The following is a 21,722-nucleotide window of genomic DNA, read 5'->3' as shown; positions in this document are numbered from 1 at the left end:
TATCAAAGAAGGGAATACAAATTCACAAAATAATTTCGTTGATCCAAGAAGTACGTGACAGAACATAAACCAGATATATGCGCGCATATGTGGGTGGGTGGAGATCACACACACACACACACACACACGGACTGATGGAGATTCCCATTGCAAGCACTGCACTGGGCTGTGGCCACTGGCACACCAAGGACTCCTTACCCACGGGCCGAGCACCTGATTGCTGTACACCTGAGTCACAGCGGTGTGAGCATCTGGAAGTCTGGAAGAATTTCAGCTACCTTCCTACGGAGCTGCTCTCGCCTTTCTTCTTTTCCTCTTTCCTCTTTCGTAAATTTTGCAAACTTCTTCCATGTCTGAAATGTGATCCAGAGAATCCTCCTTTAAGAATAAAAAGGAAAAAAGTGAAATACGACGGAAAAGTTGACTTTCCATCTAACTGAATTGCAAACTTTACAAAAGTAATCCTCATGTGAATAAAATGTTATATGAAAGGTATGGAAATCACAATTGGGATTCGGACAGTAAGAATGCTGCAAAGAAAATGAAGCAACAAAAGAGGATGGAAGTGACTAATGGGTTATTTTTCTCTTGCATCGGGTGGTCTTCCATCACAGGTCACCCTCTGTGAGAAGGTGCCATCTGAGCAGAGCACCTGGTGGCCTCTGAGTGCAGGCCATGAGATGTACTCCTCAGGGGGTCTGACCACAGCCTGCACCTTGTGTGTGAGGCAGGGCTAGTGGAACAAAGGCTCCAGCAGCCAAAGTCCTTGAGGTGGAGATGCTGGGAAAGCACGTGCAGCACGTGTAGCACATGCCACAGTTATTAGCATCAAGGTCCTGGTGCTTGGACGTGAATTGTTTAAAAAGCCCACTGGTAACCTCACCTCCAACAACGGTCTTGAATTTTAGTTGAGGAAAAAAATATTAAGCCAGTTGTCTGCTGATGGGCATTTGGGTTGCTTCCATGTCTTGGCTTTGTAAATTACGAACATTGCTGCTATGAACATTGGGATGGATGTATGTATCTTTTTGAATTAGAATTTTCATTTTTTTCTGGAGTGGGATTGCAGGATTATATGGTAGCTGTATTTTTAGTTTCATAAGGAACCTCCATACTGTTCTCCATAGTGGATGCACCAATTTACATTCCCACCGACAGTGTACAACGGTTCTCTTTTTTCCACACCCTCACCAGCATTTATTATTTGTAGACTTTTTCATGATAGTCATTCTGACTAGTGTGAGGTGACATCTTGTAGCTTTGATTTGCATTTCTCTAATAATTAGCGATGCTGAGCATCTCTTCATGTGCCTGTTGGGCATCTGTATGTCTTCTTTGGAAAAACGTCTATTTGGGTCTTCTGCCCTTTTTTGGATTGGGTTGTTTTGTTTTTTCTCTATTGAGTTGCATGAGCTGGTTGTTTTGGATATTATCCCCTTGTTGGTCACATCATTTTCAAATATTTTCTCCCATTCTGTCCATTGTCTTTTGTTTCGTTGATGGTTTCCCTTGCTGTGCAAAAGCTTTTAAGTTTGATTAGTTCCCATTGGTTAATTTTTGCTTTTATTTCTTTTGCCTTGGGAAACTGATCTGAGAGAACTTTGCTACGATTTATGTCAAAGAATGTTTTGCCTGTGTTCTCTTCTAGGAGGTTTCATGGTGTCATGTCTTTCATTTAGGCCTTTAAACCATTTTGAGTTTACTTTTGTATATGGTGTGAGGGAATATTCTAATTTCATTGATTTACATGTAGCTGTCCAGCTTTCCCAACACCATTTGTTGAAGAGACTGTCTTTTCTCCATTGTATATTCTTGCCTCCTTTGTTGCAGATTAATTGACTATAGGTGCATGGGTTTGTTTCTGAGCTCTCTGTTGTGTTCCATTGATCTGTAAGTCTGTCTTTTGTGCCAATACTACATTGTTTTGATTACTGTAGCTTTGTAGTATTGTCTGAAGTCTGCGAGGGTTATACCTCCAGCTTTGCTCATTTTTCTCAAAATTGCTTTGGCAATTCTGGGTCTTCTGTGGTTCCATATAAATTTTAGTATTATTCTACTTCTGTAAAAAATGTCATGGGTATTTTAATAGGGATCACATTAAATCTGTAGATTGCTTTGGATAGTGTGGCCATTTTAACAATGTTAATTCTTCCAACAAGAGCACAGGATAGCTTTCCATTTCCTTGAGTCACCTTCAGTTTCCTTTATCAATGTTTTGTACTTTTCAGCATGTAGGTCTTTCACCTCCTTGGATAATTTTGTTCCTACATATTTTATTTTTTGATGCGATTTTATTTTATTTATTTATTTTTATTATTATTTTTTGGCTGCATTGGGTCTTTTTTGGCTGCGTTGGGTCTTTTCTGGCTGCACTGAGTCTTAGTTTCGGCATGCAGGATCTTCGTTGTGGCATGTGGGGTCTTTCGTTGTGGCACACAGTCTTCTCTCTAGTTGTGGCACGCGGGTTCCAGAGTGCGTGGGCTCTGTAGTTTGCAGCACGCGGGCTCAGTAGTTGTGGTGTATGGGCTTAGCTGCCCCTCAGCATGTGGGATCTTAATTCCCCGACCAGGGATCGAACCCACATCCCCTTCGTTGGAAAGCGGATTCTTTACCACTGGACCACCAGGGAAGTCCCTTGATGTGATTTTAAATGGGATAGTTTTTAAACTTTCTGGTATTTCATTATTAGTGTAAAGAAATTCAACAGACATCTGTATATTAATTTTGTATCCTGCTACCTTGCTGAATTCATTTGTTAGTTCTAATAGTTTTGTGTGGAGACTTAGGGTTCTCTATATAGAGTATCATGTCATCTGCAAATAGTGACGCTTTTACCTCTTCGCCTCCAACGTGGATACCTTTTATTTATTTTTCTTGTCTGATTGCTGTGGCTAGGACTTCCAATACTGTGTTGAATAGAAGTGGTGAGAGTGAGCATCCTTGTCTTGTTCCTGAATTTAGTGGGAAGGCTTTCAGCTTTTCACTGTTGAGTATTGTATTGGCTGTGGATTTGTCATAAGTGGCCTTTATTGTGTTGAGATATGTTCCCTCTATACCCACTTTGGTGAGAGTTTCTATCACGAATGGATGTTGAATTTTGTTAATGCTTTTTCTGCATCTATTGAGATGTGGTTTGTTGTTCCTTTTGTTAATGTGGTGTATCACATCGATTGATTTGCATATGCTGAACCATCCTTGTGACCCTGTAATGAATCCAAGTTCTCTATTTTGTCTGATATGAGTATTGCTACCCCCACTTTCTTGTTGTTTCCATTTGCTGCCCTTACTTTCAGTCTGTGTCTTTTGCCCTGAAGTGAGTTTCTTTTTTTTTTTTTTTTTTTTTGCGGTACGCGGGCCTCTCACTGTTGTGGCCTCTCCCATTGCGGGGCACAGGCTCCAGACGCACAGGCTCAGCGGCCATGGCTCACGGGCCCAGCCACTCCGCGGCATGTGGGATCTTCCCGGACCGGGGCACGAACCTGCATCCCCTGCATTGGCAGGCAGACGCTCAACCACTGCGCCACCAGGGAAGCCCGTGAGTTTCTTTTTAGGCAGCATATTGCAGGTTCTTGGTTTTTTATCCGGTCTGCCACTCTATGTCTTTTGATCGGAGCATTTAGTCTATCAGCATTTAAATTAATTATTGATACGTATGTACTTACTGCCATTTTAATTCTTGTTTTCCAATTGTTTTTGTAGTTCTTCTTTGTTCATTTCTTCTTCTTGCTTTTACTTTTGTAGTTTGATGATTTTCTTTTGTAGTATATGCTTGATTCTTTTCTTTTTGTGAATCTATTGTATGTTTTTTATTTGTGGTTAACATGGAATTAAAGTATGTTGACCCATAAATACGTCTACTTGCTTTAAACTGATGGTCATTCAAGTTCAAACACATTCTAAAAGATATCTACATTTTTATACTCTCCTCCCCCACGTTTTGTGATTTCGATGTCCTACTTTACATCTTCATGCTTATCCTTTTATTGTTTACTGTAATTATAATCTTATAATTTTTTCATTGTTTTTTAATCTGTGTACTGGCTTATTTGAGTGATCTTCAGTCCTTAACTATATATTTGCTCTTCCTGTTGGGATTTTCCCTTTCCTATGGATTCTTCTTTCCATTTAAGGAAGACCCTTCAACCTTTCTTTTAGGTTAGGTTTGGTATTGCTGAATTCTTTTAGTTTTTGCCTGTTTGAGAAATTCTTTATCTCTTCTTCTATTCTAAATGATAATCCTGCTGGATAGAGCATCCTAGGTTGCAGGCTTTTCCCTTTCAGAACGTTGAATATATCACGCCACTTCCTTCTGGCCTACAGTTTCTGCAGAGAAATCAGCTGATAGCATTATGAGGGTTCCCTTGTAAACAACTTTTTGTTTTTCTCTTGCTGCCTTTAGAATCCTCTCTTTAACTTTTGCCATTTTAGTGGGTGGGCCAATAGGTTCGTTTGGTTTTTTCCATAAGATGGCTCTAGTAGCACTTACTTGTCTTTAACTTCATTCGAAACAATTTTGTTAGATTGTATGTGACAGCTGTCATATCAGCATGCATTTAAAAAAAGACATAAAAATTGGTGAATTTTTATGTAGCCATTTTAATATGAAAGATGGAAGAAAAACAACATTTTTGGCATTTTATGCTTTATTATTTCAAGAAAGGTAAAAAAGCAACTGAAATGCACAAAAAGATTTGTGCAGTGTATGGAGAAGGTGCTGTGATTGGTCGAATGTGTCAAAAGTGGTGAGGTTTCCTGCTGGAGATTTCTCGCTGGATGTTGCTCCACGGTTGGGTAGACCAGTTGAAGTTGATAGCAATCAAATCGAAACAATAATTGGAGAACAATCAACGCTATACCACGCGGGAGAGAGCTGATATACTCAAAATATCCAAATCAAGTGTTGAAAATCATTTGCCCCAGCTTGGTTACGTTCATTGCTTTGATGTTTGGATTCCATGTAAGTTAAGTGAAAAAAACCTTCCTGATCACGTTTCCACGTGATATTCTCTACTGAAATGTAATGAAGATGTTCCGTTTTTAAAACAAATTGTGACGGGTGATGAAAAGTGGATACTGTACAACAATGTGAAATGAACCACCACCAACCACACCAAAAGCTGGCTTTCATGCAGAAAAGGTGATGCTGTGTATATGGTGGGATTGGAAGGGAGTCCTCTATCATAATAGTCCTCTATTATGAGCTCCTTCCGGAAAACCAAACGATTAATTCCAACAAGTTCTGCTCCCAGTCAGACCAACTGAAAGCAGCACTCAACAAAAAGCATCCAGAATTAGTCAAAAGAAAACGCATAATCTTCCATCAGGATAACGCAAGACCACATGTTTCTTTGATGACCTGGCAAAAACTGTTACAGCTTGGCTGGGAAGTTCTGATTCATCTGCCGTATTCAGCAGACATTGCACCTTTGGATTTCCATTTATTTCGGTCTTTACAAAATTCTCTTAATGGAAAAAATGTCAATTCCCTGGAAGACTGTAAAAGGCACCTGGAACAGTTCTTTGCTCAAAAAAGATAAAAAGTTTTGGGAAGATGGAATTATGAAGTTGCCTGAAAAATGGTAGAAGGTAGTGGAACAAAAGGGTGAATATGTTGTTCAATAAAGCTCTGGGTGAAAATGAAAAATGTGTCTTTTATTTTTACTTAAAAAACTGAAGGCACTTTTTGGCCTGCCCAATAAGTATTATTATTTTTTTTAACATCTTTGTTGGAGTATAATTGCTTTACAATGGTGTTAGTTTCTGCTGTATAACAAAGCGAAGCAGCTATAGATATACATATATCCCCGTATCTCCTCCCTCCCACCCCTCTAGGTGGACACAAAGCACTGAACTGATCTCCCTGTGCTATGCGGCTGCTTCCCACTAGATATCTATTTTACGTTAGATAATGTATATATGTCCATGCCACTCTCTCACTTTGTCCCAGCTTGCCCTTCCCCCTCCCCATGTCCTCAAGTCCATTCTCTACGTCTGCATCTTTATTCCTGTCCTGCCCCTAGGTTCTTCAGAACCACCTTTTTTTTTATTCCATATATATGTGTTAGCATACAGTATTTGTTTTTCTCTTTCTGACTTACTTCACTCGTATGACAGTCTCTAGGTCCATCCACCTCACTACAAATAACTCAATTTCGTTTCTTTTTATGGCTGAGTAATATTCCATTGTATATATGTGCACATCTTCTTTATCCATTCATCTGTCGATGGACACTTAGGTTGCTTCCATGTCCTGGCTATCGTAAATACAGCTGCAGTGAACATTGTGGTACATGATTCTTTTTGAATTATGGTCTTCTCAGGGCATATGCCCAGAAGTGGGATTGCTGGGTCAGATGGTAGTTCTATTTTTAGTTTTTTAAGGAACCTCCATACTGTTCTCCATAGTGGTCTGCTGTTCTGATTGGGTGATTTCCATTATTTTGTCTTCCAGATCACTTATTTGTTCATCTGCATCATTCAGTCAGCTATCCATTGCTTCCAGATTGCTTTTTGTCTTGGAAATTGAATTATCTTTGGTTCATTTTTTTAGTTTCTAGTTCCTTGTTACAGTGATCTGTGTTTATATTGATAATCTTTCTTAATTCAGTTAGCATTTTGATTATTACCTTTTTGAACTTGAGTTCTGGTAGACTGGTGAGCTCTGTTTCATTATTTTTTATTTTAGGGGATTTCTCTTGTTCTTTTAATTGGGAGTAGTTCCTCTGCTTTTCATTTTAGTTAAGTTTCTCTGTCTCCATGAATCTAGGAGAAACAGTTATCTGTTTTGGTCTTGAAGGAGCGTTTCTATGTGAGAGCATCCCTGTGTAGACTGTGTATGTCCAGTGTTTTTGGTGTGAGGCCTGGTTTTGATATGGACACCAGCCATGTCTGTCCTCAGGGTGTACTGGCCGTTGTCACTCTGATAGGGGTGTGGTTGGTGTTGGGGGATCTCAACCCTGTGCAGGGTGTGAGGCAGGACTTCCTCTCTGCTCAGTGGCAGTCACCACCTTGTCAGGTTCCCAGCTGTAGCAGAAGCTCTGAGGGTCAGGCTTGATCAGGCTCCATTACCCTTGAGTGCATGCTCCGCCCCAAAGGTGGGGAGTGCTGAAGGAACTGGGGCTCGTGCACTTACAGAGCACCAAGTAGGTGACGTCAGCTCTGCTCACACGCAGCCCAGGGTCACATCTCTTCCCCTGCTGTGTTTGTCCCAGATCGAGTGCAAGGCTGTGGTGTGGAGTGGGCGGGGCCGGGGCATTTGCTAGTCTGGGGCTGGGGGTCAGGGCACTGTGGCTGCAGGGACTGAGGTGGCCTGAGATCTGGGCTGCCTCTGTGGCAGCCTTCTTATAGGACCGGTCTCCCCCAGACCCAGCATCGAGCTGTGCTGTGGAGTGGGCGGGGCCGGGTGCTCCTGTGGTGCTGCTGGAGCGAGCTCTGACAGTGGCCGCCGGTGCCCCACCTGGATCACAGCCCAGTCCCCCAGGGCTGTCTCTGAGCAGCTAGGTCAAGCCTTCTCCCTGGGCCTGTCTGCCCCAGATCCTGCACCAAGCTGCAGTGTGGATGGGGGCGGGGAGTGTTTGCTCAGCTGGGGGATGAACCACTGCCTGCTCCTGGGGTGCTGCCCGAGTGCCCGCTGACAGTGGCTGCTGCCACCCCACCTAGATCAAAACCCAGGCCCCCCCGGGGATGTCTCTGTGTAGCTAGACTGAGTCTTTTCCTATGGCCCGGTTGACCCTGATCTCACACCAGGCTGTGGTGTGGAGTGAACAGAGCAGGGGTGTTCGCCCCGTTTGGGTTAGGGATTCTGGTGAGGCAGCAGCCACCGGTGCAAGGCTCTCTCTGCCCTGGCTGTTGCAAGCCAACTTGCGTGCACTCCTTGTGAGTCGAGTTAGGCTTCTGCAGCTCTTCTATCTGTCCCAGCAGTTCTCCCAGCAGCCAAAGGGGCTTGTCTCCTCCATTCAGGGTCCCAGGACTGAACACTCAGACTGTGGCTTGGCCTGCTCACTCCCCAGGGTAAGGGTCAGCCCATGTGGACCTTCTCCTTTCAGAGCCCTCCCAGGGACACAGGTCCCAATCTGATGCCTTTTTTCTGCCCCACCCGGTTAAGTGGAGATCTTTCTTGCAGCTTTGGTTGTACAGAGTTCTTCTGCCAGTTTCTAGTTAGTTTTCTGTGACAATTGTTCCACATGTAGATGTTTGTGGGTTTTTTTGCAGTACGCGGGGCCTCTCACTGTTGTGGCCTCTCCCGTTGCGGAGCACAGGCTCCGGACGCAGAGGCTCAGCGGCCATGGCTCATGGGCCCAGCCGCTCCGCGGCATGTAGGATCTTCCCGGACCGGGTCACGAACCCGCGTCCCCTGCATCGGCAGGCGGACCCTCAACCACTGCGCCACCAGGGAAGCCCGTAGACGTATTTTTGATGTGCTTGTGGGGAGAGGTGAGCTCCATGTCCTCCTGCTCCACCATCTTGATCCCTCCTAGGCAAAGAAAAGGCATTCCTAGAAGAGGGCATGTCTTGAGTAAAGGCAGAGGCAAGAATAGCTAAGTTTATATTTTCACAAGTAGAGGCATAGATGGGATTTATTCTGGCTTCATGACCTTCTAATGAAGCCCCCCTAGAATGCATTTCAGTCCCCATTAGTTTTATGGCTCATGGTTGGTTGATGCTTCTGATAATGTTGATTTTCTGGTTGGTGGAGGTATTACTGTTCAGTTAAAAATGCCTTCAAGGAGTGGAGCTGCTTGATTTGCTTTCTTCTTTCATCCATCCAGTCCACCATTTATAGCTTCCTGTACTCGGCTATATGACCCACTCACAGTCCTTGCCCCTATCTATCTCCCACTCTCACGTGCTGTTCACAACTTTCTTCTGGCTACGCTCCCATTTTCTGACTTCTACATTTTAGCTCCTACTGTTCTATCCTGACTGAAATGCTCTGCCCTCTGGGGGAATCTTCCTAGATCGTCTTTGTGCCTGCAGTTATCTTCCTTCCTCTGAACTCCTAAAGCACATGGGCACAATCACTGGTTTGGTGCTTATTTATAGTCTCTATCTATCTACCTACCTACCTACCTACCTATGTACATCTATCTACCTACCTATATCTATTCACCTGAGGTCCACCAACTCCTTGACATCTTGTGTGAAGTTGTATGTGATGTGCATATGTGCATTTTCTGGAGAGCAGGTCTGCGACTTTCATTACTACCTCACAGGGGTCTATGATTCCAAAGTGGTTAAGAACTACAGTATCAAGGCAATACCAGACATATAAGAAGTACTAGTTTGGCTGAGAAGAACTGGCCAAGTGCATAGCTGAGCTCTAATTGCAGAACTACACAGTAACTGCTGACAATGAGAGACTTAGGTCTGGAGACATCTCTTAGTCCCGCCATGTATATAAAAAATACCAGATTTGTAAAATTATAAATCTATATCCAATTACAAATTATATACACCTAGAAGTGATACAGATACACAGAATTAAACTTCATGGTCTTACTAGGAATCATCTTTTCAGCGGTACTGCAGTTTCTCACCCACAGCTTTTCTATACAATATTCTTCCATTCAAATAAAATTAAGAACTCTGAATATCAATTTTTAAGTGTTAACGTTCCTTTTAAAAGATCCATTAGTGTCACTCCTGCCATAAGATGCATCTATTTGTGTACCAAGTCTCTATCATACACCCATGTACTAGGCTCTGTCATGCTGAGAATACAGTTGTACGCAAGATGTGATGGGGAGAGACGATAAACATGTAAACAGTAAATGACAATTTCAGAGAGTCTTACGTGCTGTGAAGACAATAGGGCAGGTTATTGGATAGATGGGAATGGAGGCAGGTGGCGTGCATCTGAGTGGAAACCTGAATGGTGAGATCTGGGTCACGTGAGAGCTGTGACACAGACGTGAGCATTGTCCGTCTGAGGAACACTGTGGGAGGCTAGTGGGGCTGGACCATGGTGAACAGGGGCAGAGTGGGGAGAGACGAAGTCACAGCCATGCTCTTACATCAAGTGGACTCTGGCTGAGAATTTACTTCTTGTTGAGTGCGTGGATTCACACACTGATTTTCTAACTAACTTCAAACCCTAAATAGGACCACTATCTTACTATTGTATTTTAGTTTACAAATGAGACTGAATTAGAAAAATGGGGAAGAAGACTGACTTAGCAAGAAGAGGATGATTTGGAGCCAGAAAACCTGATTTGGAGTCCAGGCTCCACCACTTGTTATTCGGGCAGTTCATCGACCTGAGCATAGCTTCAGTTTCTTTGCTTGAAAATGAGAATCCTGACATCTGCCCCCTCCCCTCTGGCCTATCCTCGTCCATCAGATGAGATGGCATGTGTGAAAGCCCTCTTACTGCCCTGTGTCACATAAGGCAGCTGTCCCAGTGAATCTCGGTCTGTTTTTGGCAGCTGAGAAACAGAAAACAAAGGCGGACAAAAAGGGTGTTTAATAGTAATACATTAACAATGACAATAAACAAAACAATAGCTATTATTTTGGGCCAAGCAGTACATTAACTGAGGTCCTATGTTACCTTGTTTAGTCCTCACAACAACGCTGTAAGACAGGTTCTGCGGTTATTCTCATTTTATAAAAGAGGAATAGGGAGGTTCAAATGCGAGCACTTCTTCAAAGGCAAGTCCTCTGAATACCCTCATTCATTGCCTATTTATTTTAGACAAAATTAGAATCAACTTGCTTATGTTTTTTCTGCCCACAGATTTTAGTACCTGTAAATTAAACAAGGATGAGCAGGTTTTGCTGGAGGTGGGCACCCTACTGGCAACAAGATAGAAACACTTATAAAAAACCAGACACGCACACACATACACACAAATGAAAACAAAGCAACCAAAAGTGAATTGATATAGTGAGAAAAGGGACACTTCTACACCTTCACAATAGTCCTCACACCTCAGAACCTGGAGGCTTATGCCCACCACATTAACTGGTGCTCCTAAGGAATGACATTAAATCACCAAAAAAGGACAGATCGTTTGTTTACTCTCCAAGGGAAGGGCATAATAAAATTTAGAACATTTTTATCCAAAATGCTTAAAGTTATAAAACAGAGAAAAAGCATACTTATATGGAATACCTTATTCCCCAAAGACACTGAATTAAATGTCATCACTGTATTATAAATATTAATATGACATACAGTATGATTCTACTTATATAAAGTTCCAAGTCTTGAAGGGTGCATACTTAGGAGGTATAAATAAAAAGAAGTGCAAGGAAATGTTTATCATAAAGGTCAGGAGAGTAGTGTACCTTCAGGAGGAAAGGGTGGGACCTGTGATTGGGGAGGAGCCCGTGGGGACTTCTAGGGGCCAGCAGTGTCCTACTTCTCAACCTCAGGAGTGGTGATAGGGGTGTCCACTTTATAGTTCATTAAGCTGTATTTATAGGATTTAAGCACTCATCTATATTTGTGTTATATTTCACAATAAATAGTGTTTAAAAAAATTAAAGAAAAAACTATGACAACACAGTACCTCTGTTTAGGTGTGTTTCATGTATTTCAAAATTCACTTTTAAAAAAAAAATTTTATTGGAGTATAGTTGCTTTACAACGTGGTGTTAGTTTCTACTGTATAGCAAAGTGAATCAGCTATATGCACAGTTCACTGTATTCTCTTGCTGGTCCTGTGAGGAAGGGAGGGCAGGCATCCTCCTCCCCTTCCTCACTTTAAAGATGGGGACCCTGAAATTCAAGGGGGTTACTCTCTTGTCTTCACCCATGCAGTCAGGGGGCGAGCTGGGACTCCCACCCCTGCCGGGTATCTCCGAGTGCCCAGCTCTCCTAGCCTCCACCTTATCTTTTTAGAACATTCCAGGCATAGAATCTATTGCAGAGCAATTGTGAAACCAGTTGAGTGAATTTTCGTAGAGATGAAAACCTCACCTGTCACTGTGCTCCACCGCAACCTTGTGCTTGTTCTGGGAATCGATCCTGGCCTCCCTGACCACGTTATACCAGGCCCTGAAAATCTTCTTCTGAAGAAAACGTACACACAGTGTTTGTACTTCTTCCTCGAGGTCAGTCAGGTACTGGGGATGAGAACAGGGAAAAAAGTGAGACAAATAACAGCATAGACAAAGAATTCAAGCAAATAAACAGTACAAAAGAGAAAGAATCGAACCAGACACAAAACAAAGGACACTGGAGGCATAAGGAGAAAGGATGATGTGGCAGCCAAGGCCATATCCTCTGTAAGGTATTAAAAGATAATAAATGGAATCAGAGGGATAGAAACAGTTATAAGACTGAGGGCGTATGTTTCTAGTAAAACCACTTGAACAATTATGGGACAAGAAAGAAGAAATTAGTATAAAAACAAAAGCTGATGTGATGACACATTACAGTTTATAGGGATACTCTGTATGTGAAAAGAAACGTGCTTAAGATTTTATACTAACAAAACATTGATTTGACATTTTCAAATTCATTTCAAAGCAGTGAATTGAATTGCCTCTTCTATATTGTTCTTGAAAAAAACATAATGACTCTTGACATCTGGAGTGCACCTAATTTTCTTACATAGGGTTGGGCAGAGACATGTATTTAACACTCCCTTCATTGGGGCCTTACCTGTAGCCAGCTCCGGATGACTCTCCTAAGTAATATTTGGGAATAAAATTGATCAGCTTTGGCCATCTTCCTAGCCAGGCTTTCCTGACTCCACTGGAACCAGGTCAGCAGGCATTTCCTCTGTAGGGCCAAAGAGTGATGTCCTTTGGCCACCTGTACAGTTTTTTAAATGAGAAAAGGAAATTATTCCTTATATGTTAAATCATTTAAGGAAATACACATCACCTTGGCAAGTGATGCTGTAAACCACATACAGGCAGTTACTAGACAGAATAATCTTACGGACATTCACCTATGTCCTAAAAGCTTTGACCACTGACTGTATTACTGTATTACATGGGGACTTTAGATTCACATCATGCATAGCCTTTCAATGCTGACTCCCTGAAACCACAATGACTGGCTGGTTATTCAGGAAATGGAACAAACAACCTCCAAAACCATTTTGTCGCTCGCACTGAGCTTTAAAGTGCATGGGTGGCAACATTCTTGGTTCCTTCTCCTGGAGCTTGGGCAGCAACTGCATAACAAACCTCTCTTTATTATGTGCTTAACCACTGTCTAATTGAGGAAATGCCAATACTTTCGATTAGTTTTGTAGAAGGAGCTGTCACTAGCACTGAAATTTAGACATTATCAATAAACCACAAACCATTTGGTAGAAAAATAACATGATGAATAATTTAATATCTTAGCAACTTAAAGGGCTCAGAGTATCATTCTACCAAAATAAACATACAACTCAGACTTTATAGATTTTTTAAAAAGTAACATTCTCTTAAGAGGCAGAGGGAAAAGCCCTTCTCTCTTAGTCCTCCCCATTAGACCTTTTTCTGAGTCTTGTCTCGCTACTGAGCCCTGTGAATGTGACTGATCTGAGTCCCTTGGCAGTCACACACACTGGCCAAAATGACCATCACAGGAGGCCTCTGTGACACCTGGGAGCCAAAAGGCAAGGGGAGCCAGAAACACACAACCTCCTACCCTCTCTGCTCTCCATCTTCTAGGAAAACACAGAGAACCAGGGAGAAAAAGAAAGATAATCAGAAGATCCCTTAAAAATTCTGAAAACTGTTATTGGAACAAATGAAATATAGCACATGTGAGTTTAGGGGAAAATGATAAATAACTCTTCTGAAAAAAACCCAAAAACGTTATAAAGAAGCCAGGAACTGTTTAACTGGACCCTTTTTCTTTCCTAATTTTTTCTATCCCTGCCTGGATGTCAGCTCTGCTGGATGAAGAAGATACTGCTTCCTCTTACTGTCCTCCAGAACTTTTACTTTTACTCCTTTCTGTTTTTTTTCTAACTTTCTTACTACTTCTTTTTTTTTTTAAACTTTCAGCTGGTGGTTGGTATCTACATATACCTCTGATTCCTACATAGCACAAAAAACATGCCTGAACTGGGCAGGATTTTTGGAGGAAGGGGTTGCTGAGCTCCATTCTAGCTTTGTAACCAATGTGCTGTGTGACCTTAAGCAAGTCAGTTTTCCTAAGACTCAGTTCCCTTATTTACAAATTGAAAGAGAAGGAGAGGATTACTAATATTCTAAAATTCTATTATCTTGTGTGGTAGGATGAATAGTGGCCCTCAGCGATAGCCACAAACTAATCCCTGGAACCTGTAAATGTTACCTTACATGGTAAAAGGGATTTTGTTACCTTACATGGTAAAAGGGATTTTGCAGATGTGATTAAGTGAAGGATCTTAAAATGGGGAGATGATCCTGGATTATATGGGAGAGCCCTAAATGTAATCACAAGAGTTCTTGTAAGAGGGAGGCAGGAGGATCAGCATCAATATGAGATGTGACATGAATGTAAGAGATTAGAGTGAATTGAGGAAGGGGCTATGGGCAATGGAATGCAGGCAGCCATTAGAAGCTGGAAAAGGAAACATTTTCTCTCTTGGGAAACTCCAGAAGGCAGTTGTCTTGCTGACACTTTGACTTTAGCCCAGCAAGTCTGATTTTGGACTTCTGACCTCCACAAATTTAAGATAATAAATTTGTGCTTTAAGCCACTATGTTTGTGGTAATTTGTTATAACAGCATAGGAAACTAACACACTTGTTACAAACTAAAGAGGTGATTCTCAAAATGTGGTGCTCACACTACTTGGATCAGAATCTCCTGGGCTACTTTTTTTTTCCTTTAATATTATAGTTTTTTATTCTACTGGTTTTTTTTTTTTTAATTTTTTTTTTTTGGGCCACGCCATGTGGCCGGTGGGATCCTAGTTCCCCAACCAGGGGTCGAACCTACACCCCCTGCATTGAAAGCAGAGTCTTAACCACTGGACCACCAGGGAAGTCCCTGGGCTACTTTTTAAAAATGCAGATTCCCCGACACACCGCCCCCAGCCCCCTGGCCAACAACCCAGACCTACTGAGAACACCTGGAGGTGGGAACAGGAACTTGCATTTTTATAAGCTCTCCAGATGGTTTTATGAATAGGAAAATTTGGAAATGCTGGATTCAGATCTGTGTTCTCCTGTTTTTATTTTAATTAGGTTTTTCTATATTTAAGGCCTATAACTGTCATTTTGAACTCAAATTCCTGTTTCTTTTTATATTCTTTTTTTTTTTTTTTTTTTTTTTTGCGGTATGCGGGCCTCTCACTGTTGTGGCCTTCCCGTTGCTGAGCACAGGCTCCGGACACGCAGGCTCAGTGGCCATGGCTCATGGGCCCAGCCGCTCCGTGGTATGTGGGATCTTCCCAGACCGGGGCACGAACCCGTGTCCCCTGCATCGGCAGGCGGACTCTCAACCACTGCACCCCAGGGAAGCCCTCTTTTTATATTCTTATAAGTAAATTTTAAAAAATTTAATTTGATTATTCACCCATAGATTATTTTGTTTCTAAATTTTATACCTTTCTTGATTTTACTCGGTCAAAAACAGGGACCAAAAAAGAAGAGCTGATAAGAATTTAAGAGTGAGTTTTTCTACTTCCTGTCTGCTTTTTCTTTGTGTATTAATAATTAAAAACAAAGAAACAGACAAAAGCCAGAGAGAATAATACAAAACTAGGAGTGCTCAATTGGATAACAAATTATCTGATATGACTAATGTTTGTTGTAGTATATTGCAAGAAGCAAACTTCCATTCAGATTTCATTTCCAGACTCATTCACTCAGAAAACTAAGTCTCAGCCCTCCCATATCATTACCAGGAAAATAGCAATGCTTGGGGCACAGATGGGTCAAGGCCTCCAAGAGGAGGGATCCTCACGCCCTCAGGCCTGACCACCACAAATTGGCCTCCTTAGCTGGTTTGAGATACTCAGTGTTTCCAGAACCACCGGTTAGGAGGCAGAGGACAAAAAAATCAGAGACAGAAAAACAGTGGCGAGGGCATTTAGGGAAGATAAAAGGAAGAAAAGAAAGTGTGAAAATAGGAAGAGAACGAAGAGAATGAAGGGTGAATAGATTGGCTGGGGGAGGAAAAAGAGTAGCCTAAGTCACGTTCACAAAGGTACAACCTGCAGCATTACTGAATGTAGTGGGATTCTTATGATACCACAGCATTATTGTTCATCTTTAATCCTGGTTTTCATAACCAAGAAGATTAGCCTTACTTTTCAGTATTAACTTGGCCAAATGTGTAAATAAAAGTGGTCATAACTGGTAGGCATTACTGACCTTATTATGAAATAGAATTCTAAAGATAACATTTTATCTATGTTGAGCTTTTGATCACTTAGTTAAATGCCCTGTTCTGTGCACTGGATAAATCTGAATTTCAGTGGTATTTGATTTCGTTTATCCCTGTGTGGTAGAGTGGATGACTATTCCGGATAATAGGATCAGACACCCACACACTTGCATGTGATTTCATCCTGTCTCCCACTGGAGTAAATGGAGCCTCTTTCTCCTCTCAGTGACCTTGAGTTTGGCCTTATGACTTGCTGTGGACATGATACAAACCAAGGTTTCATATGAGTTTACATAATTGGGTTTGGCCTTTGTATCTCAGACATTTGCCAGGTGAAAGCTTGCCCTGAATAACAGCTGGAGCCAGAAAGAGGCTGTGGAGAGATCTGAATTTGATCTAAACTGGCCCACAAACATATGAGTGGGAAATAAATACCTGAGTTGTAAGCCACGATATTTCAGGGCTGTTTGTTAGGCAGCTTTATTGCAGCAGAAATCTGATTAGTATACCTTACAGTAATTATTTTTCCTTTATTACATAGCTATACACTGCTAAAATTGAGAGAGGCCTCTATTCATCCTACCTTGGAGGTTCTCTAATAAAAAATGTACTCTAGTTTTTTCCAACCTATTCAGTTACAGAAGTCTTTCTCTACCTTGGAAGACCAAATTCAAACTTTTATCTAAAACAAGTAAATATCCACACTCAATTCATTTATCTCTCTGCCTTTTAAATCTCCAAACGACCTCCAAAGCCTTATTGGGTGTTTATCCTATTTTAAAGTCCACTTGCTGATTTGGGGGGATAAGAGTGTGACACTGTACCTGGAGGTTCTGCTTGCTTTGCATTCTCAGTCTCTTCCAAGGCTCCAGACCTTTTTTTCTTAGCAATACGCTTTCATAATGTTCCTTGGCTATTGCTTCCAGCTGCTGGTTCCTCTTAATTCTCTTCTGCTTCTCTAGTTCTTTCTGGAAAAAATAAATAGGTAAAAATGCCAAGGAGGAACCAAAATAGTGACATAGGAAGTTCCTGAACTTCCCTCCTCCCTTGGATGCACTGAATGTATAGCTACACATGGAGCACTTCCCTCTGAAAGAAATCCAGAAACTAGCTGTGTGACTTTTCCACATCAAGCGAATGAGAAAATACCTACATTGATATATCAAAAATATTGACAGGAAAGGCTGAGACACAGGCTTGCCATAAACGCCACCCCTGGCTCAGTGCCCTGTAATAGGGAGGGAACTCCCAACTCCCAGCTTCTTCCTAAGGAGTGAAGGATTTGGATTGCACATCTAGCACCCCAACTTTAAAGACAACCATTCAAGCAAGGGATGGGCCCCCAAAACACCAACAAGGCTTGTGTCCACGAGACACACAAGACTATAGCAAACAATGAAACAGGTCTTATTGGATGAGAGTACTCACCGTGGCTATGCTCCTATACTCACTCCTGTGCTCTCAGGACTCAGTCCTGAGAAAGCAGGCAAAAAGCCCATTTCCCGGTCTTTCCCTGAAAGAGATTTGACTTCATACTTTATGAACTGCCTGAGGGTCCAGGTTCTAATTTAGCACGCATCTAGGAGCTGGCTGACATCCTCTCCAGAGCAGGAGGGAGCCTTTGGGTACTTCCTCTGCCTTCTCCCTCTGGCTCACTCCAAAGGTGAAACCAGATTGCTAGCATCTGTCTGAAAGGAGCTTGTACACACATTTTGCATGCTAACTTTTGTGACTGCCACCTGAGTGGGATGGGCTCCTGGACTGCCTGGCTCTGACAGCCAGTGGAACTTACATTCACAAGTCCCATAGGACTACGGCAAACAAGCAGGCTTTAAACAGGCACAGGAGAAACCCCCCCGCCCTCCCCCCATCGCCCTGGCCACCCAGCCCCACGGTTATACACCTGGGCTCAGTGAAAGGGAGCAGGAAAAACACACATCTCCTAGTTTCTCCCTGGAAGGGGCTTAACTACGTATTTTCACAGCTGCTGCCTGAGGGTACAGCTTCTAATAATCAGTGTGTATCAAGGTGCTGACCAAGATCCTCTTTTGACAACTGTCTTTTGACCAGGAACCAGAATTTGCTGGAAGAAGCACAGGGCTGCTTCTGAGATCCAGGCCCCTATAGGGAAGGCTGCTGCCTCTAAACCAGCTCCTTCCCAATCCCGGCTCCTGGAGAGAGAGCCACTTCTGCGCCCAGAGGATTTTTCTGCTTGCTTTCCCCAAGTGTCTCCCCTGTCCAGCCCCCTTGCCTCCAGCCTGAGGGTCTTCCCTTAGCCTGACCCTGAAGCCTGCCTCATTTACAGCCCTGCAGGCTGGCTTAAGAGGGTTCTGGGAGCTGGAAAGAGGTTCAGATGAGACTGCTGCATGGATTAGTGAAGCGCTGCACAGAAAGCACCTGCCCCAGAGTCAGCCCCCAGGACACAGGATGAACCAGCAGAGAGGGATTCCCTGGCTCAGGCTCTGCATCTCCAACCCCAAGCGATAGGTCTTGGCACACGCTCAAATACGGGGAGCTACTAAGGACAAAGGCAGTGACAAAGGTTTGAGAGACAACCAGGAGCCTGGGCCAGGCTGATGAGATTCATCTTCTGCATGTGAGCACTCTGTCAAGACTAGCAGAGGTGACTGTTTTATCTAATGCATAGAAACCAACCCAGAGAGTCAAGAAAAATGAAGAAACAGAGAAATATGTTCCAACCTAAAGAGCAAGATAAACCTCCAGAAACCAGTCTTAATGAAATGGAGATAAGTGATTTACCCAATAGAGTTTTCAAAATAATGGTCATAAAGATGCTCACTGACGTCAGGAGGGCAATGCATGAAAAAAGTGAGAATTTCAACAGAGATAGAAAATATACAGAAGTACCAAACATAAATCATACAGCTGAAGAATACAATAACTGAACTGAAAAATTCAACAGAGGGTTTCAACAGTAGACCAGATCAAGCAGAAAAAAAGATCAGTCAACTTATAGACAGAGCAGTGGAATTCAACTGGAGGAACAAAAAGAAAAAATAATGAGAAAAAGTGAAGATAGCCTAAGGAACTAATGGGACACCATCAAAGGGAGAATAAACATAGGAGTCCCAGAAAGAGAGAAGAGAAAGGGGCAGAAAACTTATTCAAAGAAATACTGGACAGTTCAACTTCACATGGTCAGGCAGCTGGAAAGACGCTTAGCATCTGTAATCCCTTGGGCTTCAATGATACAGTCTTTTCCCAGTGCCAGTTCTAAATCTGCTCCATCCTGTAGTACTTTATCTGTGACTGTTTTTAACCACAAAATTCTGCTGATTAAAGAGGCAAATCCATATAAACCTGGCCTTTTAAACAATGCCTTCATTCTGTCGTAACCAGTCCCTCTTCCTTAACAACACTTTTCTTACTTAGTAAACAACTTAGCAAAAGAGTTTTCCCAATTTGCTCTTTTATAAAATTTTATAGATCTTTCAAAGGGAAAAGTACTTTATCTCCATCTTTGTCTCATATTTCTCTACCTCTACACCTCTGACAATATACAGAAACACTGGTATACCCTATTCTATAAAGCCAATTACTTCTTATTTTGCTCTAGTCTCATTATAACCACGTTTTTTAGGTTTTGACCACTCCCTTTCCAGAATCTTGCATCATGAAACATGTGCACAGGGAACATTCCCCAGCACAGATCACATGCTAGGCCACAGAATAAGTCTCAATAAATTTAAGATTGAAATCATGTCAAGCATTTTTTTTCTGACCACAATGGTATGAATCTAGAAATAAAAAAAAGAAATACTGGCTGAAAATTTCCCTAACTTGGAGAAAGAAACAGAAATCCAGGTCCAGGAAGCCCCAAAATTACCAAATAAGATGAATCTAAAGAGACACACACCAAGACACTTTATAATTAAATTGTCAAAAATTAAAGACAAAGAATCCTAAAAACAGCAAGAGAAAAGCAACTTGTTAGGTATAAGTGCACTCCTTATACACTGAGAGTATAAGACGATCAGTGGATTTTTTGGGCAGAAATCTTGTAGGCCAGAGAAGTGAGATGTTATATTCAAATGCTGAAAGACAAAACCCTACCAATTAAGTATACTCTACCCAGAAAAAATGTTCTTCAGAATTGAAGGAGAGATAAAGAGTTTTCCAGACAAACAAAAGCTGAAACGGTTCATCACCACTAGACCAGCCTTACCAGAAATGTTAAAGGCCTTCTTCAAGTTGAAATGAAGAACACTAATGAGTAATATGAAAACATATGAAAGTATAAACTCACTGATAAAGGTAAATATATAGTTAAATTCAGAATACTCTTAATATTATAACGGTGATGAGTGAATCACTTAAAACTCTAGTATAGGTTAAAAGACAAAAGTATTAAAAATAACTATAACTACAATAACTTGTTAATAGATACACAATATAAAATTGAGACCAACACATAAACTATGGTGGGAGAAGTGTAAAAGTGTAGAGTTTTTGTATGCATTTGAAGTTATCAGCTTAAAATAGACTATTATAACTACAAGATGTTTTATGTAAGCCTCATGGTAACCATAAAGCATAAACTTATAGTAAATATACAAAATATTTATAAATCACAGCACAAATACATATAATCAAAGCACAAAGGAATAATGCAAGAGAGGAAGGAACAAAGGAACTACAAAACAGCTAGAAAATAATTAACAAAATGGCAATAGCTAGTCCACACCTATTAATAATTACTTTAAATGTACATAGATTAAGTCCTTCATTCAAAAGACACAGAGTAGCTGAATGGATAAAAAAAACAAGACCCAACTATGGGCTTTCTATGAGAGGCTCACTTCAGCTTTAAGGACACATAGAGACTGAAAGTGAAGGAATGGAAAAAGATATTCCACGCAAACAGGAACCAAAAGAGAGCAGGGGTAGTTATTTTACATAAGACAATATAGACATTAAGCCAAAAATGATATCAAGGACAAAGAAGGTCATATCATGATAAAGAGGTCAATTCATCAAGAAGATGTAACAACTTAAAATATTTATGCATTCAACATTGGGGCACCTAAATATAAAGCAAATATTAACATTTTGAAGTGAGAAATAGACAGAAATACAATAACAGTAGTGGATCTCAATAACCCACTTTAAACAATGGATAGAGCATCCAGACAGACAATCAACAAGGATATATTGGACTTAAACAACACATTAGACCAGATGGAATTAACAGACATATACAGAACATCTCATCCAACAGCAGCAGAATACATATTTTTCTCAAGTGTACATGGAACGTTCTTCAGGACAGATCATATGTTAGGCTATAAAACAAGTCTTAATAAATTAAAAAAGACTGAAATCATACCAAGCATATTTTCCAGCTACAATGTTATGAAATTAGAAATCAGTTACAAGAGGAAAACTGGAAAATTCACAAATATGTGGAGATTAAACAACATGCTTGTGAACAA

General features: G+C 41.4%; 1 protein-coding gene across 1 annotated transcript in view; it reads right to left on the bottom strand.

Annotated features, from left to right (window-relative positions):
* Nucleotides 1–233: 233 nt before the first annotated feature.
* Nucleotides 234–21,722, bottom strand: part of CCDC191 (coiled-coil domain containing 191) — a 102,914-nt gene continuing 81,425 nt past the window's right edge. Inside the window, exons 14-17 of the mRNA XM_065875860.1 lie at nucleotides 17,094–17,237; nucleotides 12,611–12,763; nucleotides 11,924–12,069; nucleotides 234–378 (exon numbers count right to left, since the gene is read on the bottom strand). Of these exons, the coding sequence (XP_065731932.1) occupies nucleotides 234–378; nucleotides 11,924–12,069; nucleotides 12,611–12,763; nucleotides 17,094–17,237 (588 nt within the window). The remainder of the gene's footprint in view (nucleotides 379–11,923; nucleotides 12,070–12,610; nucleotides 12,764–17,093; nucleotides 17,238–21,722) is intronic.

The sequence above is a fragment of the Phocoena phocoena genome, chromosome 4 (genome assembly GCF_963924675.1).
Source record: "Phocoena phocoena chromosome 4, mPhoPho1.1, whole genome shotgun sequence".
NCBI lineage: Eukaryota > Metazoa > Chordata > Mammalia > Artiodactyla > Phocoenidae > Phocoena > Phocoena phocoena.
This window is presented reverse-complemented; position numbering and strand designations above follow the sequence as displayed.